Here is a 24,003-nt window from a genome sequence, read left to right as displayed (position 1 = left end):
TTGCTCATTTTGTGTATACTTGGGGTAATTTAGCTCGATTTGGGACCATTCTGTGTGTTTTTTTCAGCCCCTGGGTCCATACAGTCCATGCATTTCACTGTTGTAACAAACAAACCCTGCATACACAACTACAGTCCTTGGATGTATTTCTTTGACATTTCTTTGTTTGTCTCTGTGGTCTTTGCATCTACTTTTAGTCATTTTGCATCATTTTGAGGTGATTTTGCATCCATTGTGTGTGTTTTTTCATCAATACTTTGGCCCCTGGGTCCATATTTCCATATATCCTTATTGTTACTATGATCCTTTTCCGCCTTTGTATTGAAACTGTTGCAAAATAATTTCCCTCGGGATAAATAAAGCTTCTTGAATCTTGAAATAACGTCCATGCATTTCACTGTTGTACCAAACAAACCCTGCATACACAGTTACAGTCCTTGTATGTATTTCTTTGTTTCTCTCTGTGGTCTTTGCATCTACTTTTAGTCATTTTGCATCATTTTGTGGTGATTTGGCATCTATTTCCAGTCATAAGGCATCTCTTCGTGGTGGTTTTGCATCTACTTTTAGTCATTTTGCATCATTTTGTGGTGATTTTGCATCTTTTCCGTGTGTTTTTTTCAGCGATATTTTGGCCCCTGGCTCCATAAAGTCCATGCATTTCACTGTTGTACCAAACCAACCCTGCAGCCCCTGTAATCCCACAGAGAGGCAGGATCATAATAATAATAACGCGGTGTCTCTGTCGCCGCCCTGTGGCCGCCGGCGGCACCGACGCACTTTAACGAGGTAATGTTTTTCTCGCAGTAGTATTTGAGGATAACAAGCCAGCGGATCTGAGTTGCTGTGCCTGTCAAAGCGACGGCGGACAGGCTGAAAACACTGGCGGCGGCTTCTCAGAGGACTTCTGTGTGTTTTACCCCCGCAGCGACGGAGGAGACGAGCCTTTCTCTCGGCGTCGTTGTGTTTGTTTATCCTCAGCGGAGCCGTCGGGCTGGAGTTTGGGTCTGAAATCTCTCTGTGTGGATTAACACAAGACTCCGAACAAGAACAAGAAGCTGTGAAATCATTTTAAAAGTGTTCAACTGTGGATTATCTCCCGGCACCGCGTGTGGGTATCTGCGGGGTGGTCCCTCCCTCTCAGTTTGCGTGGAAAACAACTCTAAAAAATCCCGTTTTGAGTCCAAACTAGTTGAGATGAGCGCTGACAGCTAACGCGGCTAACGCGGCTAAGCTAGGTTAGCTCCTCTCCCCGTTCGCCCCCGGTTGTCAGAGTTGTTAGCATGTTAGCAATGACGGCTAACGCTACATTCAAACAAGTGGTTCGCTGGAAACGTGTCGATATGAAGTTAAACTGCGCCTTTAACTCCCTTTAAACGACGCGACGCGCTTTCAGAAAGTTACCAGAGTCAAACCATAAACGGTGACTTTGTAAAAGCGTCATAATTTCGCGACATAACTTTTATTATCGGCTCACAATATCGCACTCGGTTGCGATAGAGCAGTGGTTGCGACTGGTGCACTTTGTAGCAATGTGTGCGGTGTGTTTGCGGCTGTGATTGGTGCACATCAGCGCTCACGGGAGGACTTTGGGGGGGGGATAGACTCCCAGCATTCAGACCCTTTTCCCCTCCACCAGTAGCCGAGGTTGTGAAAGGGAAACCGCGGCCCGCACGATGTCCGGCTCCCCGGGCACAGGTGGCTCCAACCCCAGGAAGTTCAGCGAGAAGATCGCGCTGCACAACCAGAAGCAAGCAGAGGAGACCCGGGCCTTTGAGCAGCTGATGACAGACCTCACCGTTTCAAGGGTAAACACACTTTGATTTGCAGCTCATTGTCCGTGTTGGTGTGTTGGTGTGTGTGTGTTTGTGTGTGAGATTCAGTGAGTGGTGGAGGAAGTAGCCTCCCACCACTCACTGTAGACACTCTTTGTTATGAGTGGAAGTCCAGTTCAAACTGTTACTTAAGTAAAAGTATCAGAACCAACGTGTACTAAAAGTGCAAAAAGTACTATTTTTCAGAATAATATATCATTGGATTATTGTTATTTTGGTTGCATAAAGTCGTCTTTACAATTAGATCCGTATTTTTAATCATTTAGCATCTTTTTGAGGTGCTTTTGTAACTGATTTTAATCATTTTGCATCTTTTTGAGGTGCTTTTGTAACTAATTTTAATCATTTTGCATCTTTTTGAGGTGCTTTTGTAACTACTTTTAATCAATTTGCATCTTTTTGAGGTGCTTTTTAATCATTTTGCATCTGTTTAGGTGCTTTTGTAACTCATTTTAATCATTTTGCATCTTTTTGAGGTGCTTTTTAATCATTTTGCATCTTTTTAAGATGCTTTTGTAACTAATTTCAATCATTTTGCATCTTTTTGAGGTGCTTTTTAATCATTTTGCCTCTTTTTGAGATGCTTTTGTAACTAATGTTAATCATTTTGCATCTTTTTGAGGTGCTTTTGCAACTAATTTTAATCATTTTGCAGCTTTTGAGGTGGTTTTTAATAATCTTGCATCTTTTTTAGGTGCTTTTGTAACTATTTTGAGTAATTTGCAGCTTTTTGGATGGTTTTTAATAATCTTGCATCTTTTTGAGGTGCCTTTGTTACTATTTTTAGTCATTTTGCAGCTTTTGAGGTTGTTTTTTCATAATTTTGCTGGGTCAAAGAACGAGGTCGCGGGTACAAGCGGCCGAAATGTGTTTCCTCAGGAGGGGGTCTGGAGTCTCCCTTAGAGAGAGGGGGAGAAGTTCAGCATCCGTGAGGAACTCGGAGTAGAGCCGCTGCTCCTTTGTGTTGAAAGGAGCCAGTTGAGGTGGTTCAGGATCATCTAGTAAGGATGAACCCTGGGCGCCTCCCTAGGGAGGTGTTCCAGGCACGTCCAGCTGGGAGGAGGCCTCGGGGAAGACCCAGGACCAGGTGGAGAGATTAGATCTCCACACTGGCCTGGGAACGCCTCAGGATCCCCCAGTTAGAGCTGGTTAATGTGGCCCGGGAAAGGGAAGTTTGGGGTCCCCTGCTAAAGCTGCTTCCCCCCCGACCCGACCCCGGATAAGAGGCTGAAGATGAGATGATGAGATGAGATGAGCCGTTGATGAGTGTGATGGATGTAGACGGTAAACTGGACGTGACTCTTCCTCCTGAATGTGAGCGACCCATATCTCTATCCTGAGGGCAGCAGACCGTCCTGGCTGTGCAGTGTGTGAGTGATGTCTGAGTCTGGTTGTGTTCCTTCTAGTTCAGCCCCTCCATTGTAAATACTGATGAGTGGTTCCTGCTCCAGTCAGATTATTCTACCGCTAATTGATAGGATCTGCTTTCGTGGGTTGCGGTGGATATTGAATGGTGACCCAAACCGGGCTGATATGTTTACGGTTCTGACTGATTCAATGAAACATTTGTAGAAAGCTGTCAGGGCTGGTTGGTGACTTCATCTGCTGATTGAGATATCTGGTATTTAAACCAGTACTTCTGGTTTCCCTTCATACATTCATTCAGCAGGGGCAAACCCTGTCTGCGGCAAACAGGTTGATGGTCAATGCAATACCAAAAAAGAACAGTAAACAATGGAGAGCCAACATATGAAGCTGTCATAAACAAAGAAAATGAAAAGTATGCTATAAAACAGGACATTTTGTGTGCAGTAATTCACATGAAATGCTTTATGCAGCCGCGAAACAGGAAATGGGGAAAGTAGCTCTTCTATACATCTGCACCTTCTGTGTGTGTGTGTGAATACCCCAAGGATGCAGTGTTGGCTGCTAAGATATAGTATGTCAGTCTTCAGACCCTGCTGCACCTTGTTATGGTGTCATATTTAATGAATTCCCATGGGTTGAGACCTGATGTGCACCCTGCACCCTGACAGACGGAGCACTCCCATGCATTAGGCAGTGCTCCCATTCACTCAGGTGTTCCTTCTGTAGACTTTTATTTTAAGAAACTTGATTAAATGTCGAGGCATAACGTCTCAACAGTCAGATGATTTGTGGCGTCATATTTAGGTGTGTTCAGCACAGCTAAAGTTAATCTATACGTCTCTTATATTTCCAATTAATAACGACATTCACCTCAAAATCTAAATGTATTTCAGACTGAAGCATGAAGCATAACGGTTTTGTTGATTTGCAGCAACATGAAAAATGTGGTGCTTGGCAGAACTTAGGGCGCACTCGCACTGTCCTTCAGTACCGGGCCAAAACCGTTTTTTCAGCTAAAGCCTAGTCGTTTGAGCAGTGTGAGTGCACCCGCTCCGCGCATAACTGCGGACAACGGGCCGTCAACAGCCCGCCTGAGAGAGGTGGGCTTTTGTAGAGCGTGTTTGCACATGTACGAGCACGAGCACGAGGCCTACGGCGGTTCTGACTTCATTTATGTGCGCCTGTTCGGACATTAGAAGGAGGGACCATGCGCGGACATTTAACAACAACAACAATGGTGGTGAAAGGTTCACGTTGGTGTGATGCGGAGGTGGAGTGTTTACTGCAGATTTGGTCGATGAAAAGATTCAAAAACAGTCGACAAGACGCACAAAAACTCAGAGGTCTACGGAAAGATTTGTAAACAAAGCCACGCATCGCAATGACGTCATCAATGCGTGTGAAGTGTTACGGCGTGATGACGTATGGACAGCGAGAAGCATTTGCGCGAGGCCCAGGTAGTGTGAGTACAAACGGGCCTGGGGCGCGGGGGGAGAAGGGGGGGGGTACCCTAAAGCCCGGGGCGCGGTGCGGAAGGACAGTGTGAGTGCGCCCTCACAGTCACTGTCGATACTAATCTAGTCAAATGTTTTTGATTATTGGACTTATCAAATATCAGAAAATAGTGAAAACTGTCCATCATGAGTCCAAAACGCAAAATATTAAAGCTCCAATCATAAAAACACCAAATCCTTCCTTTTGAAAGAGGTTGGACCCAGAGAAGGTTTGGAGTGTTTTGTCGATGAACGACTGAACCGATAAATCCATCGTAGCGTTGGGAATCGAGAACCGGCAACAAACTGGAACCGGGATTGTTTACCTCCAAGCTTAGTTCAGTTCCTGTTCTGAGCGTCGGCATGTTTTTCTTATATTGATGCCTAAAACGTGTGTCGGCTGACAGATAAAATTGATCAATAATCAATAAGGAAATCTATAAAGAATTCGACAAACAAGCAGAATTGATGATGACATCTGTATCAATGAAATCTCATCAATAGCTGGTGACAAATGCATTATTTTCTACTTTGATGAGTTAAAAATTCAGTACACAAATGTGAATACAGCACTAAAGTGAATCAGGATATCACAATAAAGTCACATGACTTATTTTCCATTGCCATCCTGAAGTTTACACTAGGAGGCAGGCAGGTAAAGAGGAGGACATGTATGTGCAGCTAATATCAAATTTTTGCTTTATTACACTTGAATAAAATTATAAAAACAATACCATACAGTAATGACAATAATAGGAAAAGAAACAAATTCAGAGACTTGACCACTTGACTGTCCTGGAAAGGACGTTTCACTGTACTGTCCTACTCCGCATGCAATTTTTCAGCTGTTGAAAACTAATCAGAGAATAGGCAGATTTGAGGTCAGGTGTCCAGTTACTTTTTAAGGTGCGTGTAGATATTAGAAGAAGAAGAAAAAGAAGAAGAATTATTACTTTATCCCGCAACGGGAAATTCGATTTTTTCATTCTATTATTATTCAGGTTACACACACACAGGCCCGAAATACACACACATGCACAAGCAGGACCTATACACATGCAATTAATAGAGAGATGTTAGAGCGGGGGGGCTGCCAGTGGACCGGCGAGGGGGCTGCCAGTGGACCGGCGAGGGGGCTGCCAGTGGACCGGCGAGGGGGCTGCCAGTGGACCGGCGGCTAAGGCTAAGGCTGTCCTTGATTAAAGATATTCTTAAGCGACGAACACTCAAATGATTTTGTCGACTCATGGATTGATTTATTTAACGGGCAGATCTGAAAACTGAGGTTTTCCACAAAGAATCATGCAAAAGTAGCACTTTAAATTTTGTGTTTGCCAGAGACGTGCTCACAAGTTTCTTAGAAAAGGTCATTCAGCATGAAAAAAACATAAGAAATCAAATAATTGACTAAAGGGGGGCAGCTCTACTAGAGACCCTGGATGATCGAGAAGCTTCACAGGCAGATGTGGATATTTATGTGCAAGTAGCAGCTCCTTGAATGTCAGTCAGAATACGCCAGCGTGCTTTTTTAAAACGAGCTGTTATTTCTTTTCTTTTTTCCCTCCATCTCCAAACATATACACTCCACAGCCCAAGTATATAAATAGAGATCCCTGGGAGGATATAAAAGCCCTTTTCACATTATTCTCGTGCCATTGGTTTATAATGTGCACTCTGTAGGAGATGGAGAGTCCTGAATGGCCGGTCAAAGAGGATGTGGTTTGAGGCGACACTGAATGAAGTTTGCCATAAGGTATGAACTGTCAGTGACCCCTGGGAGACAGAACAGCCCAGTCAGCGAGGCTGAGACTGGCCTTGGCTCAGGACACACTGCCAGCAAACAGCTGGAATTAGAAGTAGCCGCTTCAACATTTGCACCAGTGACCAAAAGACTGAATATAAATCCCCTGAGGGGCTCTTAAGATCTGCACATAGCACCCGAGTGCACAACCGGTCAGCCCCTCTCTGCTGCTGTGCTGCAGGGAGTTGGCATCCTCGAACCCTGAATGTGTAAAGGCTGCATGTTAGCTGTTATGCAATAGCTAACACCAACGCTGGAGTAAGAGGTTTAAATGGGGATTTGATTTTAAATATTTTCATATTTTTGTCATTTGTCCTAAGCCCCTTTTTCACACACATGCACCGCAAACCTGAAACGATCGAGACATTACCCTCGCAGCCCCCGAGCACAAAGACCGTTTAGGGCGCACTCACACTGTCCTTCGGCACCGCGCCCCGGGCTTTAGGGTACTTTAGTGTCCCCCCTCTCTCTCCCCCCGCGCCCCAGCCCCGTTTGTACTCACACTGCCTGGGCCTCGCGCAAATGCTTCTTGCTGTCCATACGTCATCACGCCGTAACACGTCACACGCATTGATGACGTCATCGCGATGCGTCGCTTTGTTTACAAATCTTTCCGTAGACCTCTGAGTTTTTGTGCGTCTTGTCGACTGTTTTTGAATCTTTTCATCGACCAAATCTGCAGTAAACACTCCACCTCCGCATCACACCAACGTGAACCTTTCACCGCCATTGTTTGAAATGTCCGCGCATGGTCCCTCCTTCTTTTTTCTACGTCCCAACAGGCGCACAGGAAATGACCTCAGAACCGCCGTAGGCCTCATGCTCGTACACGTGCGCACGCTCGTGCTCGTACATGTGCAAACGTGCTTTACAAAAGCCCACCTCTCCCAAACGGGCCGTGGACGGCAAGCGCGCCTCAGCTAGACGCGGTACGGTTGCACTCACACTGGTCAAAGGAACTAGGCTTTACCCGTATAACCTGTTTGGGCACGGTACGGAAGGACAGTGTGAGTGTGCCCTTTGTTGTTGCTACTAGAACAGTTTTGTTTCTACTGGCCGTTGATGCCCATGAACGCTGACAAACTGAAATGACGAAAACGACAAAAATTAGAACGTGTGTGTAGTTAACACTTAACGTAGGTACCACACATAAACTGGTAGATGTAGGTTTTACTCCCACTTTCCAAACCTATCCCTGATACATCTTGTCACATGCACAGAGACTGTGGGAGATCTCTGTTGGCCGTAAATCCATTGATAATATCAAATACGGCCGGTCTTTGAGATTCAAATGTTGCCCTTTCAGAAGAAATGCCACTCTGATTTGCCTTGTCCTGATAACAGCTGAGGATCAGCTCTGTTTACCTTACCTTGGCAGAACAGGCTGCCTTTTGTTTTCGGTGTGGTGGCACCCAGATAGAGCCGCCAGCTTCCTCGAATTTGCCAACTTAAAATAGTCTCTTCGGCTGCAGATACTTCTGAATTATTTTGGATGCATTACGTTACACCAGAGTAAAGTTGTCATAAGTATCAATACTTTAATACTTTTCAATACACCGTGTGGCAAAATGATACAATATCCACGTTTTATATAATTAAAATTATCTCATCTCATCTTCAGCCGCTTATCCGGGGTCGGGTCGCGGGGGCAGCAGCTTTAGCAGGGGACCCCAAACTTGACATTAACACATTAACCAGCTCTAAGTGGGCAATCCTGAGGCGTTCCCAGGCCAGTGTGAAGATCTAATCTCTCCACCTGTTCCTGAGTCTTCCCCGAGGCCTCCTCCCAGCTGGACGTGCCTTGAACATCTACCTAGGGAGGCGCCCAGGGTTCATCCTTACCAGATGATCCTGAACCACCTCAACTGGCTCCTTTCAACGCAAAGGAGCAGCGGCTCTACTCCGAGTTCCTCACGGATGCTGAACTTCTCCCCCTCTCTCTAAGGGAGACTCCAGCCCCCCTCATGAGGAAACACATTTCGGCCGCTTGTACCCGCGACCTGGTTCTTTGGGTCCTGACCCAGCTTTCATGACCACAGGTGAGGGTAGGAACCAGGACTGAGCGGTAGATCCAGAGCTTTGCCTTCCTCAGCTCTCTTTTGGTCACAACGGTGCGGTAGAGCGACTGCAGCACCGCCCCCGCTGCTCCGATTCTCCGGCCAAACTCACGCTCCATCGTCCCCTCACTCGTGAACAAGATCCCGAGGTAAAGATCTACAATTAGATTTAGGACCCAAGGCTGCACAGGTGAAACAACGAGGACAACCTTAATTTGTGTCAAAGACTTTTTTCTTTTTGCCGTGGGATCAAAGGTGTCATCAAGAATCGTTACTGTTATATTAAGGTTTCAAACTGAGGTATCGTGACAACCTTACAGCACAGCATTTCACTAGGTTGTTTGATAAACAGGTCTAAATGTATATATTAATATTTATAATGAGGGAAAGTTTGACATCAGAGTAGCCGCTCGCCTCGCAGTATGACTTCAAAACATTTTTACCCTGCTCTTCCACGGTTTGCTGTGTATGTTTTGAAAATGGCAGTGAGGTTTGAGTCACTCATATCTCATATCTGGGTTTATTTCTCTTCTCTTACCTCTCTCTATCTTATGTCCTTTACACATGATGAAGACGCCATGTCCAGAATCGTAACCTTGTTGTTTTTGTCCGCCCTTTGACTGACAGGTGCAGTTTCAGAAGGTCCAGCAGCTTCGTCAGACTCAATCACGGGCGCAGTATTACGGCTCTCTGCCCAACGTCAATCAGATCGGCAACACCAACACAGAATTCCAGGTGGGATCTCATCACAGTCAAAAATATACACCAGCAATGTAATAACACCCCTCTTCAGTCAGCAAAACTACATCACCGCACATTATGGACTGCTGTGCCATTTATTAAAGTGTAACTCCAGCGAAATTGGCAGTACTTCTCCAGGAGCAGGGTTGGAGTACGCTGCATTTAACACACACACACGTGAATGGGACCTATACACATGCATTGATGGACAGATGTCACAGAGAGGGGGCTGACCATGGACAGGTGTCCTGGGCAGTTGGGGGTATGGTGCCTTAGGGCGCACTCACACTGTCCTTCCGCACCGCGACCCGGGCTTTAGGGTACTTGTCCCCGCTCCCTCTCCCCCTGCGCCCCAGCCCCGTTTGTACTCACACTGCCTGGGCCTCGGCCAATACTTCTTGCTGTCCATACGCCATCACGCCGTAACACGTCACACGCATTGATCGCGTGTGTGTGTGGCTTTGTTTACAAATCTTTCCACAGACCTCAGAGTTTTTGTGCGTCTTGTCGACTGTTTTTTAATCTTTTCATCGACCAAATCTGCAGTAAACACTCCACCTCCGCATCACACCAACGTGAACCTTTCACCGCCATTGTTTTAAATGTCAGCGCATGGTCCCTCCTTCTTTTTTCTACGTCCCAACAGGCGCACATAACGCTACCGCCGTAGGGCTCGTGCTAGTGCTCGTGCTCGTACACGTGCGCACGCTCGTGCTCGTACATGTGCAAACGGCTCTGCTAAAGCCCACCTCTTTCAAGCGGGCCGTGGGAGGCATAACGCACATGTACGCATAACGCTGTCGGCTGTTATGCGCGAAACGGGTGCACTCACACTGCTTAAAGGTACTAGGCTTTAGCTGAAAAAACGGTTTTGGCCCGCTACAGAACGACAGTGTGAGTGCGCCCTTACTCTAGTGCACCTCAGCAGTGCACCGGTGGTCCACAGGGGGACTATAACTGTTGACCCCCCAGGTTCCCGCGCCAAATCTCCCTTCAGCTACTGCCGCCTTATCAACATGCGCTGTGCACCCATGAAGCCGCGCTCAGCTTCTTTACAGGGCTGTTTTCTGTTTTTGAGCTCTCTGCATCAACCCCGTGCCAACACAGCAGTGTGATCCAAATAAATGAGGAGGCGGCAATTTTTCACACAGTGTCATTGTGAACGCAGCCTCATAGATGCACTGCTGTAAGTCAGCGGTGTATTTCATGTGAATGCGCTGGTTTCCTTTAAGCAAAACGATGTTTTATTTAAAACTAAACATGAATATTCTCTTTAGAAACCCACTCTTCTCTTGAGATCTGCCAAAGTCTTATTCTCATTCAGGGTTTTTCAAGGTCTGAGCACAATAGCCCTCAGTTCTCATGTTGTGGAGCCCAACGCCTTAGACCGCAGCACCCCTTCAAAAGTCTTTTTTTATTACACCCTGCGGCTCCCGACCCCCAATATTATAACATCAAATAATAAAGGCTCTCATTCTCAATCACTCAGAACAAAAGCCAACAGGTGCTCTGCAGATTTAAGAGATTTAATGTTAAATTCATTTTGTTTTCTTCTTTTTTTCATGTTTGAAGATGTAATATAAAACATACTTCATGTAAATGTTGCTAGATGTGTTGAAGGGTTATTAAAAACATAAACAAATGAGCAATGATTTCACGTCTCTTGCGTGGCTCGAGCCGTCTACTGTGAGAACCGCTGGCTAAACCGCAAACACATCGAAATGCTGCACTGGACCTTCAGCAGTGCAAACACGCTTCTCCTCAGAGCGTTAAATAATTCAGCTGCAGACTGGGAAAAAAAAGATGGAATAAAAGATCAACGCAGTAGTTGTCAGTAGGTCCATCAGATCTTCTCCACAGATCTGTGTCAGCTCTCCAAGGAGCGCGCTACGCCGGGATACGGCGCGTCCAGGTGAAAGTGCCCTTGTGTCTTGAAAGAATGGCCCTTTTGAGGTGGAGCGGCAACACCGTGGTCACATTCAGACATCAATCCCCACATGGAGGGAGTAAACTCTCCCTCTCAGAGGCTGTTCCCCCTCTCTTCTGGGAACAAAATTCAACAGTGAATGGCTTCTAGATTCCTCTCGGTGATAACCTGTGTGTTAGCCCGACCTCAGTGAAATGAATGCAGCGTACCTAAAGCTGAAGACGGCACCTCTCTATGTAAAATACACTTTTATTCACTTTTGCTGAAACTGTCGTATTATCCTGACGGCACAATGAGACAGATGATCTGTTAAAACGTCATGTGTCTTTATGAGCCTTCTCCGCGTGCTCCTTATGGCATCTGCTAGTTTCCACCGCCGCCGCCCGACCTACAACAACCCCTCCCGGAGGTGTCTCTGATGCGTTGTCAGTGGCTGCTCTGAGATCCCATCAAACTGTGACACTAGGCAGCGCCGATCAAATGTGAATCAATATTCTGCTACTGTATCACATTAAGAAAACGTTTGTGGTCAAGTCGAGCCAAAACCAAGGACGTCACAACAATTGTACATTTACACCGTTAGACCGGTGAACAGCATGTTTTTATTCTATGTACCGGGGCGGCAGTAGCTCAGTCATAGGTGACTTGGCTGGGAACCGGAGGGTCGCCGGTTAGAGTCCCTGTGTGGACCATGAATGGAGCGTGGACTGGTGGCTGGAGAGGTGCCAGTTCATCTCCTGGGCACTGCCTAGGTGCTGTTGAGCAAGTCACCGAAACCCCAACTGCTCGGGGTGCTAGTCACTGGCAGCCCCTTCGCTCTGACATCTCTCCATAATTGCATGTATAGGTCCTGCATCTTCTTCTTCTTCTTGTTCTTCTTCTTCTTGTTCTTGTTCTTCTTCTTCTTGTTCTTGTTCTTGTTCTTCTTCTTGTTCTTGATCTTGTTCTTCTTCTTCTTCTTGTACTTGTTCTTCTTCCTCTTCCTCTTATTCTTACTCTTCCTCTTGTTCTTGTTCTTGTTCTTGTTCTTGTTCTTCTTCTTTGTCTTCTTCTTCTTCTTCTTCTTCTCATCCTCATCCTCCTATAATAAAGCCCAGTCATGCAAAAGAAAATAGATGTTCCACCATGAAACTGCCAGAACCTTTAAAAGTACTGTCATACCAATTCCTGATCACACCGCCCAACACCAGCCATGACTCATGTGCTATAGTTTGTCATTTCTAAACACAATACACCCCATTTCCTTTGTGCCTGTAGTGTCAATCAGCAGTCCTTTGGGTTTAACGTAGCAGTCATGCGTGACCGTTAAAGTCTGTGACTGTTTCAGCACAGTGTAGTGAAGATAGAACATGCTCTACGTTTACCAAACACTCTGTCACTGCTAATCACACAGAACTATAACATATAGAACATGCTCTACGTTTACCAAACACTCTGTCACTGCTAATCACACAGAACTATAACATATAGAACATGCTCTAGGTTTACCAAACACTCTGTCACTGATCACACAGAACTATAACATATAGAACATGCTCTACGTTTACCAAACACTCTGTCACTGATCACACAGAACTATAACATATAGAACATGCTCTACGTTTACCAAACACTCTGTCACTAATCACACAGAACTATAACATATAGAACATGCTCTACGTTTACCAAACACTCTGTCACTGCTAATCACACAGAACTATAACATATAGAACATGCTCTACGTTTACCAAACACTCTGTCACTGATCACACAGAACTATAACATATAGAACACGCTCTACGTTTACCAAACACTCTGTCACTAATCACACAGAACTATAACATATAGAACATGCTCTACGTTTACCAAACACTCTGTCACTGCTAATCACACAGAACTATAACATATAGAACATGCTCTACGTTTACCAAACACTCTGTCACTGCTAATCACACAGAACTATAACATATAGAACATGCTCTACGTTTACCAAACACTCTGTCACTGATCACACAGAACTATAACATATAGAACATGCTCTACCTTTACCAAACACTCTGTCACTAATCACACAGAACTATAACATATAGAACCTGCTCTACGTTTACCAAACACTCTGTCACTAATCACACAGAACTATAGCATATAGAACATGCTCTACGTTTACCAAACACTCTGTCACTAATCACACAGAACTATAACATATAGAACATGCTCTACGTTTACCAAACACTCTGTCACTAATCACACAGAACTATAACATATAGAACACGCTCTACGTTTACCAAACACTCTGTCACTGCTAATCACACAGAACTATAACATATAGAACATGCTCTACGTTTACCAAACACTGTCACCAACCACACAGAACTGTAACATATAGAACATGCTCTACGTTTACCAAACACTCTGTCACTGCTAATCACACAGAACTATAACATATAGAACCTGCTCTACGTTTACCAAACACTCTGTCACTAATCACACAGAACTATAACATATAGAACATGCTCTACGTTTACCAAACACTCTCTCACTGCTAATCACACAGAACTATAACATATAGAACCTGCTCTACGTTTACCAAACACTCTGTCAATAATCACACAGAACTATAACATATAGAACATGCTCTACGTTTACCAAACACTCTGTCACTGCTAATCACACAGAACTATAACATATAGAACATGCTCTACGTTTACCAAACACTGTCACTAATCACACAGAACTATAACATATAGAACATGCTCTACGTTTACCAAACACTCTGTCACTAATCACACAGAACTATAACATATAGAACATGCTCTACGTTTACCAAACACTCTGTCACTAATCACACAGAACTATAACATATAGAACATGCTCTACGTTTACCAAACACTCTGTCACTGCTAATCACACAGAACTATAACATATAGAACATGCTCTACGTTTACCAAACACTGTCACTAATCACACAGAACTATAACATATAGAACATGCTCTACGTTTACCAAACACTCTGTCACTAATCACACAGAACTATAACATATAGAACACGCTCTACGTTTACCAAACACTCTGTCACTAATCACACAGAACTATAACATATAGAACATGCTCTACGTTTACCAAACACTCTGTCACTGCTAATCACACAGAACTATAACATATAGAACCTGCTCTACGTTTACCAAACACTGTCACTAATCACACAGAACTATAACATATAGAACATGCTCTACGTTTACCAAACACTCTGTCACTAATCACACAGAACTATAACATATAGAACATGCTCTACGTTTACCAAACACTCTGTCACTGCTAATCACACAGAACTATAACATATAGAACATGCTCTACGTTTACCAAACACTCTGTCACTGTTAATCACTAAATCCACTGAACTCTTCTTCCTCGCTGTCACTTCTGAACAACTCCAACAACTCAACGGTACGGAAGTAGCAGCTAGCATCTTTTTTTTTACACAACGCACTTCTGCCATGACCCGCCCCCGCCCAATTTTGATTGGTTGACGTGTGTGTGTGATGACTGCTGATATAGGCCTAGTCTCTTACGTGACTGACATAAATAACAGCCCGGGCTATTATTTGATATTTTACGGTAATGTGTTAATAATTTCACACATAAGTCGCTCCGGAGTATAAGTCGCACCCCCGGCCAAGTATTTTTTATTCACATAAGAGTATACAAAATAGGCTTTACCATGTGGTTCTTTCATATAGACTATTCTACCTTCTACTGTATCACCTGATGGTCCAGATGTGAATTGACCTGTATCAGGATAGACTTTGCCGCCCCCCCCCCCCCCCCCCCCCTCACCCTACAGCCAACCTGTTTGAAAATGCAGTGTTAAATGTCTGATGTGTCTTTTCAGGGCGGCTTTCCGTCAGGATTGGACTCAGTCAGAGGGACCCGCCACCACGGGCTGGTCGAGAGGGTCCACCGCAACCGCATCAACTCCCCCCATCGCCGACCCATCGACAAACACGGACGGCAGATATCCTTTCGAGCCTAAATCATCGACAGTAGGAAAAGAGCAATCAGGGATGTGGGAGTGGGCGTCGTGGCTTCCGGGTGGTTGGTCTTTTATTGTTGTTTTTTTTGAATAGCAGTTTGTGTTTGTGGTGTGGTCTCAAGCGTGACACCGCTTAGCAGTGTAGGCAGCTGTTGTGTAGCCTCAGGAACAGCATTAGTCATCACGCTCATTTGAATTGTGACGCAGAAACAGTGCGTTTTACTTACGTCTAATGGACATTGACAGTGGGAGGTTTTTAGCGTACTCTGAGTGCACACGCAGGTTGTGCACACGCAGGTTGTGCATGCACGCGTGTATGAGTGCAGATGTGATCTTTTTTTATAAGGAAGCTGCAGAAAGGTCTAATTGTGAGGACCGGCTAAAAGTGTTTTTAATTTATCTCTCAGCAAGAACCTTTAAAATCAATTTCCCCCAGAGCTGAAGTGAGGACAGATTATTTTCTGCTTTCAGTTTTCATGGTTTGTATAATTCAGGCTTTGTACAGTACTTTCTATAGGCCAGGTTGTGTCGCATAAACTACATTTATCACTGCTGATTTTTGTCGATCCCTGATCTGAATTCACTCTCAATATGTTACATTTACATGAATCACCCCTTTGCCCTCTGATCCGTCAGCGTGCCCCCTAGCACACAGCATTTCAATAAGCAGATCTGTTTGTTTCCTGCCTTGAGACAGAGATGATTCAGTGACCTGTCACCGTGGTGTGTGTGTGATAGCTGGAGAGGAGTCTGTCCTGTGTCCCAGACTCCCGGCATGTGATGTCCTGTGTCCCACCATGTGATGTTGTTTATATCTGCGTAGACAATCGGCACAGATGCATTACAAAAATGGCTGCAGTGTTTCTAATTTGAGACCGGGCAGGAGTCTAATTTGTCAAAAACATAAAAGATCTCTAATGCCAATAAATATGATGTCGGGACAGTTAATCAAACGCAGACGCAGATGTCTGTTTGTAAAGATGCAGTCCCTCAACTCAAACTCCATCCTTGTGTCTGAAGTTGCCAATTGGACAGCAAACAATGGCTGTCACTCATAAGAGGAAGTCTTGGCCCCGATATCCGCAGGCGACACCAGAAAATCTGAAATATTAGTTGTTGCAAACAGACAGAGATCCTACACAGTATGGAAAAGTCCAGTTTAAAAATGTAGTTGGCAGGGAAAATAGTTGAAAGGGAACTTTGAGTGCAGCAGACACTTTAAAACGGAAGGCGTGGAAACGGCTCTCTGCCTTGTCCGCCACTTTTCCCTTTGTTTTCAACCCTCCGTCCGTCTCTGAAGCTGTATCCATGGTTCTAAACATTCGTGAGGGTGCTTGTGCAAGTAAGTTCAACTTTAACAAACAATTCAGCAAGCCGGGGTCTCCAGACTCCTTTTATCCTCATTCCTCTTCAGGGAGCGCGTGCGTGCGAGTGTGTCAGAGAGTTTATATGTTTGTGTGTGCTGGACACACACACTGTTTTTTGTAACATTTCATCTAAAAAAAAAACTGGAAATTGGAGTATGGATTTATGGATTTGTAATGTTTCCAGACTATTATCTCACTTTCTAAAATAAAATACTGTATATTAATATTTACAAATCCAAACCAGTTATCTAACACAACACAGCCGACCTGTAGATGATGATGAAACTCATCAAGCTGGCTGCAGAATGGTGTCTGGTTACCATGGTTACCGTTCACCGTGTGACTGCAATGTGTAGTCTTCATTTTATTTATGATTTATTTTGACTTATCATTCGTTTATTCATTTATAGTTTGTTTACTCCATCTAAAGCTGATGAAGCACAGACTTTTGTTTTCCTTTGTAGTTCCTGGTTAACTGTCCGTCTCTACTGTTCCTGTCTGTAGAGTTACAGGGCCACAGTTATTAAGCGTTTATGAAATGCTGTGCGTTGAACATGTCTCGGTTTGGAGTTCATTCACTTATATGAGCTACAATACGTATAGAAAAATGTCTCTACTTGGCAACATAATGGCATTCATAGTCAGAATTTAACATCCGTGTTAAAAGTTGGATTTTAAAGCCAATATCTACATAATAAGCATCTAACAATTGGTATTCAGATGTTTAATATGGACTGACAAATCCTCAGAAGTCTGGAAAAGTCTGGAATTTAGAAATGGAAAGGCGGGGTCCACCCTGGACAGGACGCCAGTCTATCACAGGACACATAGAGACGAACAGAGACAGACAACCATTCACACCTACGGGTGATTTAGAGTCATCAATGAACCGAACACCTGCACGTCTTTGGACTGTGGGAGGAAACCGGAGAACTCGGAGAAAACCCACGCTGACACGGGGACAACATGCAAACTCCACACAGAAGGGCCTCAGCCGGGATTCAGACTAGGAACCCTTTTGCTGTGAGGCGACAGTGCTAACCGCCAGACCACCGTGCTGCCCTCTTTTTTTTAAGAAAGCAAGTCCAAATTCTCTGGTTCCAGCTTCTTAAATGTGCATATTTCCTGGTTTGTTTCATCCTCTATGACAGTAAACTTAAGCTTTTAATGACGTCATCTCAGGCTTTGGGAAAAACTGATCAAATATTTCGATTTGAATCTTCCGGTTAGTGGAAAGCCCGCTCTACCTCCCGAGCCACAGTCTGCAGTGCCTGTTCCCATCCGACCTACCTCCCACGCACGTCATCCTGGTCTAAAGGAAGCTGCCGTCGAACCAGGTGGCAAGGTCGATGTGCTGAGTGTGGAAAGGGCTGTTGACATCCTGCAGGCAACCGGGGCCATGTCATCAGCATATTTTATGAGTGAGAGGTCTTGGCTGTTGCATTTGACCTCATTTGTATCCACGGAGAACAGGAGAGGAGATAGAACGCACCCCTGTGGGACGCCGGTGTTCAGAGCAAGGCCGTCGGAGAAGGTGTTATTAACGCAGACTTGTTGTGTTGGGGCCTCTCTCTCTCTCTCTCTCTCTCTCAGGAAATGCCGGTGACGTTCAAGTGTCTCAGGAGAAGTGAGGAGGAGAATTAATTTAAAGTACACAGACACACGTGTTATAATGTAGTATAATATGTGTGGTAATGTAGAACACACTGTAATGTACACAGCGTGGGTGGAGGCACTCAAAAGTCTGCTCTTGTTAGCATCTAAAAAGAAACAGTTGGCCCTTTTTATATCTGGTGGGTGGTGTTGGTACATCCACGTGTCTTGAATGCATATAGACTGTGCAGTATATAGCGCCAAATCACAGCAGACATGACACTACTCCATATAGACTAGAGCAGCTCTAGACTATACTCTCTGATCTACAGAGACCCAACATTTATTGGTGTGGTCAAAACGGTGTAAAGGTCACTGGAGAAAGAGATCGTTGGTGTTGGACTCTCCAGTCAGCCGTGGGACCAGGAGTGTATGTCTGAGTGGACGCCTCAGCATCCCCCCCAAAAGTGCATTTCGTTTGTCAGTGTTGAAATCTCAGCTGAGGGAATGATGAGCACTCAAGTCACACCAAGTGTCTCTGTGTGTTTTGTCCGTCTTTGTTTTCTAGCATTTCAAATTTTCATATTTTTCATAAAATGTACCCGAATTCTTAAGACAGACATTCTTGACCTTACTTTGCAATGTCTGCTGTTTCTATTTAGAAGAATTTAGAGTGAGTGGTCAAAGAGCTGCTGCAAGACGGATAAACACATTTTATTTCCCATAAAATCGCATTAAAATGTTAGGGGGTTTTAATCGGCAGTAACTTCACATGACTCCAGCACAGCTGAAGTAAAATAAAACCAATATCTGAAAATTCCAACAGGAGAGAGACTAAACTTTAAAGCGCAGAAATCCAGTTAGGGCACACTCCTACTTGGCTATGATGACCCACGCGCTGTGCTTTAGGGGCACTCTAAGCCCAGGCCCGCTTGTACACACGTTACTGGAAATGATCTGGGCCTCAGCTCGAATGCCTCTTGCTGATACATCATCACCCCTCCGAGATTTAGTTTTTTTTTAGACTGTTTTTGAACCAAATACGCAGTAAACACTTCACCTCCCCATCAAACCACTGCGAACCATTTGGCGCATCTTTTTAAATGTCTATCTCGGGGAACAGACGCAGTTAAATAGACATCAGGACCGTCGTCATTTCTCGTGCGCAAGCTCTTGTTCATACATGTGCATCCGTGCTTTACTAATGGCCCCATCTCTCGGCCGGGCCGCAGCCAAGCGTGCCGTGGCTGGGCGCAGAACAGTTATACTCATACTCATCTAATCTCATCTCATCTTCAACCTCTTCTCCGGGGTCGGGTCGCGGGGGCAGCAGCTTTAGCAGGGGACCCCAAACTTCCCCTTCCCGGGCCACATTAACCAGCTCTAACTGGGGGATCCTGAGGCGTTCCCAGGCCAGTGTGGAGATCTAATCTCTCCACCTGGTCCTGGGTCTTCCCCGAGGCCTCCTCCCAGCTGGACGTGCCTGGAACACCTCTCTAGGGAGGCGCCCAGGGTTCATCCTTACCAGATGATCCTGAACCACCTCAACTGGCTCCTTTCAACACAAAGGAGCAGCGGCTCTACTCCGAGTTCCTCACGGATGGCTGAACTTCTGAACCTTGTACTCATACTGGTCAAACGAATTAGACTTTAGCCGTGAAGCGTGCTTGGACACGGTACGAATGGGCACTTTGGGTGCCCCCTTAGAAGCTACAACAGTACTGAGAGCTGAACACAAAGACTTTTAAGACGTCTTTCTCTCTGCCGTCCTGCTGCAGAGACTCGAGTTGGGTCTCACAACACAGCTTTTGTGGCGTGGCATGCTAAAACTGGGGATGGAAACGCAAATCGGCACAGCATGGTTTGGCTCACAGTGGCCAAAAGTGCCAATGGAACATTTATCGTGTGGGATGCTCTTTAGTCCGTCACCTTTTCTTTTGTAAAACTTTTGTTTTGCCGTATGAAATTTAGACTTTGAGACACTTTTAAATTGGTCAAAACACTTGTAAAGTATCAGCTCTGAACTGTGCGAACCGTGTTCCCGGTGGAAGAGGTGAAAGAACGGGTTCAGAGTTCTTAAAGTCTTTCTTGACATTATCCTCGCTGTAAGTACGAAAGAGGATTCAAAAAAGACTTATTTCAAGGCCTCCCTTGATATAAATAATACTAATGTGATAATAATGTGATCCTGTATTGATTCAATGATGCCTGTAGGGGAATTCTTACAGAAGCCAGTATAATTAATGTTTGTATGCTGTATTCTTGCTATACGTTAAAAAAAGGCATAATGTTTGGTTTTAGGGGACTTTCGGGCTCCAGACTGCGACCAAAATGGAAGCATGAGTATCAGTGTAGAGCTTTACAAAAAATTCATTTAGCTGGATTACCATGGTCGCAAAGTAATAGCTGATTACTTTAAAAAGCTGGTACCAACCGAACGTACTACTGTAATGTGGCGCAGAACACCTGGTCAGATATTCAATTTAATGTTATTTATAGTGTCAAATCATAACAAAAGTTATCTCAGGACATTTTACAGAGTAGGTAAAGACCACACTCTATGACTTATTTATGATTTACAGAGACCCAACAATTCCCCCATGAGCAGCAATCTTGGGCACCAGTGGCAACGAAAACCTTCACTATAACAGGCAGGAACGTGGGACAGACCCAGCTCTGTGGAGGACGCACATCTGTCTGCACCGGTTGGGGATAAAAGAAGAGAGAAAGAGACAGACAGAGAGACAGTCCCAGAGATTCAAGCAACCACAAAAGTAACTAACTATAATAATATCTATAGTAATGTGAATATGACTTATATGTTATGGCAGTTAATAAAGTAGAATACTACTTTGAATTCACTTTGCGTTGAAAGAAACCAGTTGAGGTGGTTCAGGATCATCTGGTAAGGATGAACCCTGGGCGCCTCCCTAGGGAGGTGTTCCAGGCACGTCCAGCTGGGAGGAGGCCTCGGGGAAGACCCAGGACCAGGTGGAGAGATTAGATCTCCACACTGGCCTGGGAACGCCTCAGGATCCCCCAGTTAGAGCTGGTTAATGTGGCCCGGGAAAGGGAAGTTTGGGGTCCCCTGCTAAAGCTGCTGCCCCCACGACCCGACCCCGGATAAGTGGTTGAAGGCGAGGGAGTGATGAGTAAGTGACTTCTCATGTTAAATGGTTAAATGGTAGAAAAACACAAAGGTCCACATTCTTTCATCCACTGAGAATCAATTGAGTCCGGCCGCTGCAAACTAGAGCATCATCTGCTGTTGCAGAGTGGTTTGAACGTAGACGACGGGGAGTGGTGCAGCTTCATGAAAACGAAAATGTGTGGTGCGGTTTGTGGCTCTGGCTTATCCAATCACAGCGCCATGTTTTGAAAGTGGTTTGTGGCTCTGATTGGTGAAAGAGATGGGTGATATTTGAATTCTATCCCATTTTTAGAGCCACTGCTTGTGTTTTAATGTGTAGTTTCTAGACTTCTAGACATATAACTTCAGCACGCCATCTACAGTTAAGGGTGGACCCCCACTATTATGGTTGTAGAGTGGTGTTAAGTAAGAGCACATGAAGCAGTCAAATAACCGGTTTGGCAGGATTGCTTCTCCTCTGCGCCTGGAGAACCCATCATAGTGTGTTTGCCACTTGGTTGTATATGTGTATATTTGAAAAGGGGCTTATCCCATGTTTTGCGTGAGGGCTGATAGAAGGGCTCCAGTCTCTGTAAATCTGTCTCACTACTAATAATAATTTGTCCAAGGCCTAAACAGATGCTGCGTAGAACACTGTTTGTCCTTGTGAGGCACCCAATCTGTGCTTTAATTCATTTTCAACACCCCTCCTCCCTAAACAACTACCCAGGGAGGGGAGTGTTTCCAGAGCAGAGGAGCTCCACTCGCAAACACACACAAAAAAAAAAAAAAAAAAATCTGCCGGCAAGACGAAACACCACCCTCCTGAAGTCCTGCCCTTCTGCAGACAATGCCAGGAACTCTGCCTTCTCAATCGGTAGTAAATCAAATAACGCTGTCATTGTTTCATTAAGTATTTGAAAAAGGCAGCTCCATTGTTCGCACTTGTCTGCCACCACTACAGGGCTTTGAAGAGAATGCGCTGCTTATGAATGCTTCCTTTTGTCTGTGAACTTGAGGTTTCACGTCAGGCAGTTGAGCTCAGAGCTATACTTAGAACACGTCCTCGTTTCATTTTTAAATAACACAAAAAGAAATACTCCTACTCCAGTTAGGGAATGAGTCCTTACCCCAAGTGAAGGAGTTCAAGTACCTCGGGATCATGTTCACGAGTGGGGGGACGATGGAGCGTGAGTTTGGCCGGAGAATCGGAGCAGCGGGGGCGGAGCTGCAGTCGCTCTACCGCACCGTTGTGACGAAAAGAGAGCTGAGGAAGACAAAGCTCTCAATCTAGCGGTCAATCTTGGTTCCTACCCTCACCTATGGTCATGAAAGCTGGGTCAGGACCCAAAGAACCAGGTCGCGGGTACAAGCAGCCGAAATGTGTTTCCTCAGGAGGGGGTCTGGAGTCTCCCTTAGAGAGAGGGGGAGAAGTTCAGCATCCGTGAGGAACTCGGAGTAGAGCCGCTGCTCCTTTGCGTTGAAAGGAGCCAGTTGAGGTGGTTCAGGATCATCTAGTAAGGATGAACCCTGGGCGCCCCCCTAGGTAAGGTGTTCCAGGCACGTCCAGCTGGGAGGAGGCCTCGGGGAAGACCCAGGACCAGGTGGAGAGATTAGATCTCCACACTGGCCTGGGAACGCCTCAGGATCCCCCAGTTAGAGCTGGTTAATGTGTCCCGGGAAAGGGAAGTTTGGGGTCCCCTGCTAAAGCTGCTGCCCCCGCGACTTGACCCTGGATAAGAGGCTGAAGATGAGATGAGACAAAAAAGAAATGGCGAAGTAGACCACGGGCACTTTAATACTTAGTTACTTTGCCGCTTTTCCACTGCGTGGTACGGCTCCACTCAAAAGCAAAAGATTTGCATAGTACCTGCTCCACCTCCTCAATCGAAACAGATTGTTTGTTCATTCGACCCAGATTGTTATAAAATGGCAGGCGCAAGCCTACAGCATACTCTCGTCGAAGTGTAGACGTTCCTCTGTTCGGTTGCAGATGAAAGGATTCAGTGAACGTCGCGTTGAAGTTGACATTACGACAGTTTTGTGTGATGTCACCGTGGCCGACAATCCCGTCTACACTGAGGGGAAAGGGTTCGATAATGGTACCTTTTTCTTCTCTCAATACTTTATTCCGTCTGTAATAACAAAAATGTTATGTACCGTATTTTCCGCACTATAAGTTGCACCTAAAAACCTTCAAATGTCTCAAAAGCCGACAGTGCGCCTTATAATCCGGTGCTCCTTATATATGGACCAATATTGAGCCACAACAGGTCTCCAACTACGGTGAGCAGCCGTCCACTCTATTTTCCCCCGTAGAAGAAGTAACGCGCGGTGCATGTAGAGATATACGACTGCGTGAAGCGTGCCGTTTCATTTCCATGTGTGTGTGTTTGTGTAAAGAGACCAAAATGGCTCCTGTTAAGAGACACGCTTACGACGCAGAGTTTACACTCAAGGCCATTAGTCACGCAGAAGAACACGGGAATAGAGCAGCAGCCAGAGAGTTTAACATGAACCAATCAATGGTGCCGAAGTGGAGGAAGCAACAAGACGACAAGTAAAGAAGACTAAACAGAGTTTAGAGGGAACAGAGCGAGACGGCTGCAGCTGGAGGACAAACTCCAACAGTGGGTTGTTGAACAGAGAGCAGCAAGAAGAAGTGTCCGTACGATCACTATT

At 45.2% G+C, this 24,003-nt stretch overlaps 1 protein-coding gene across 3 annotated transcripts in view; it reads left to right on the top strand.

Annotated features, from left to right (window-relative positions):
* The first annotated feature begins 837 nt into the window (after positions 1-837).
* Positions 838-24,003, top strand: part of crtc3 (CREB regulated transcription coactivator 3) — a 60,336-nt gene continuing 37,170 nt past the window's right edge. For all 3 annotated transcript variants that reach the window (XM_083914888.1, XM_083914887.1, XM_083914886.1), the window contains exons 1-3: positions 838-1,808; positions 9,182-9,289; positions 15,091-15,216. In XM_083914888.1, coding sequence (XP_083771014.1) covers positions 1,677-1,808; positions 9,182-9,289; positions 15,091-15,216 — 366 coding nt within the window. In that variant the 5' untranslated portion in view covers positions 838-1,676. The remainder of the gene's footprint in view (positions 1,809-9,181; positions 9,290-15,090; positions 15,217-24,003) is intronic.

The sequence above is a fragment of the Echiichthys vipera genome (assembly GCF_963691815.1).
Source record: "Echiichthys vipera genome assembly, chromosome: 1".
NCBI classification, from domain to species: domain Eukaryota; kingdom Metazoa; phylum Chordata; class Actinopteri; order Perciformes; family Trachinidae; genus Echiichthys; species Echiichthys vipera.
The sequence above is the reverse complement of the archived record's forward strand: the minus strand, read 5'-3'. Positions and strand labels throughout refer to the sequence as shown.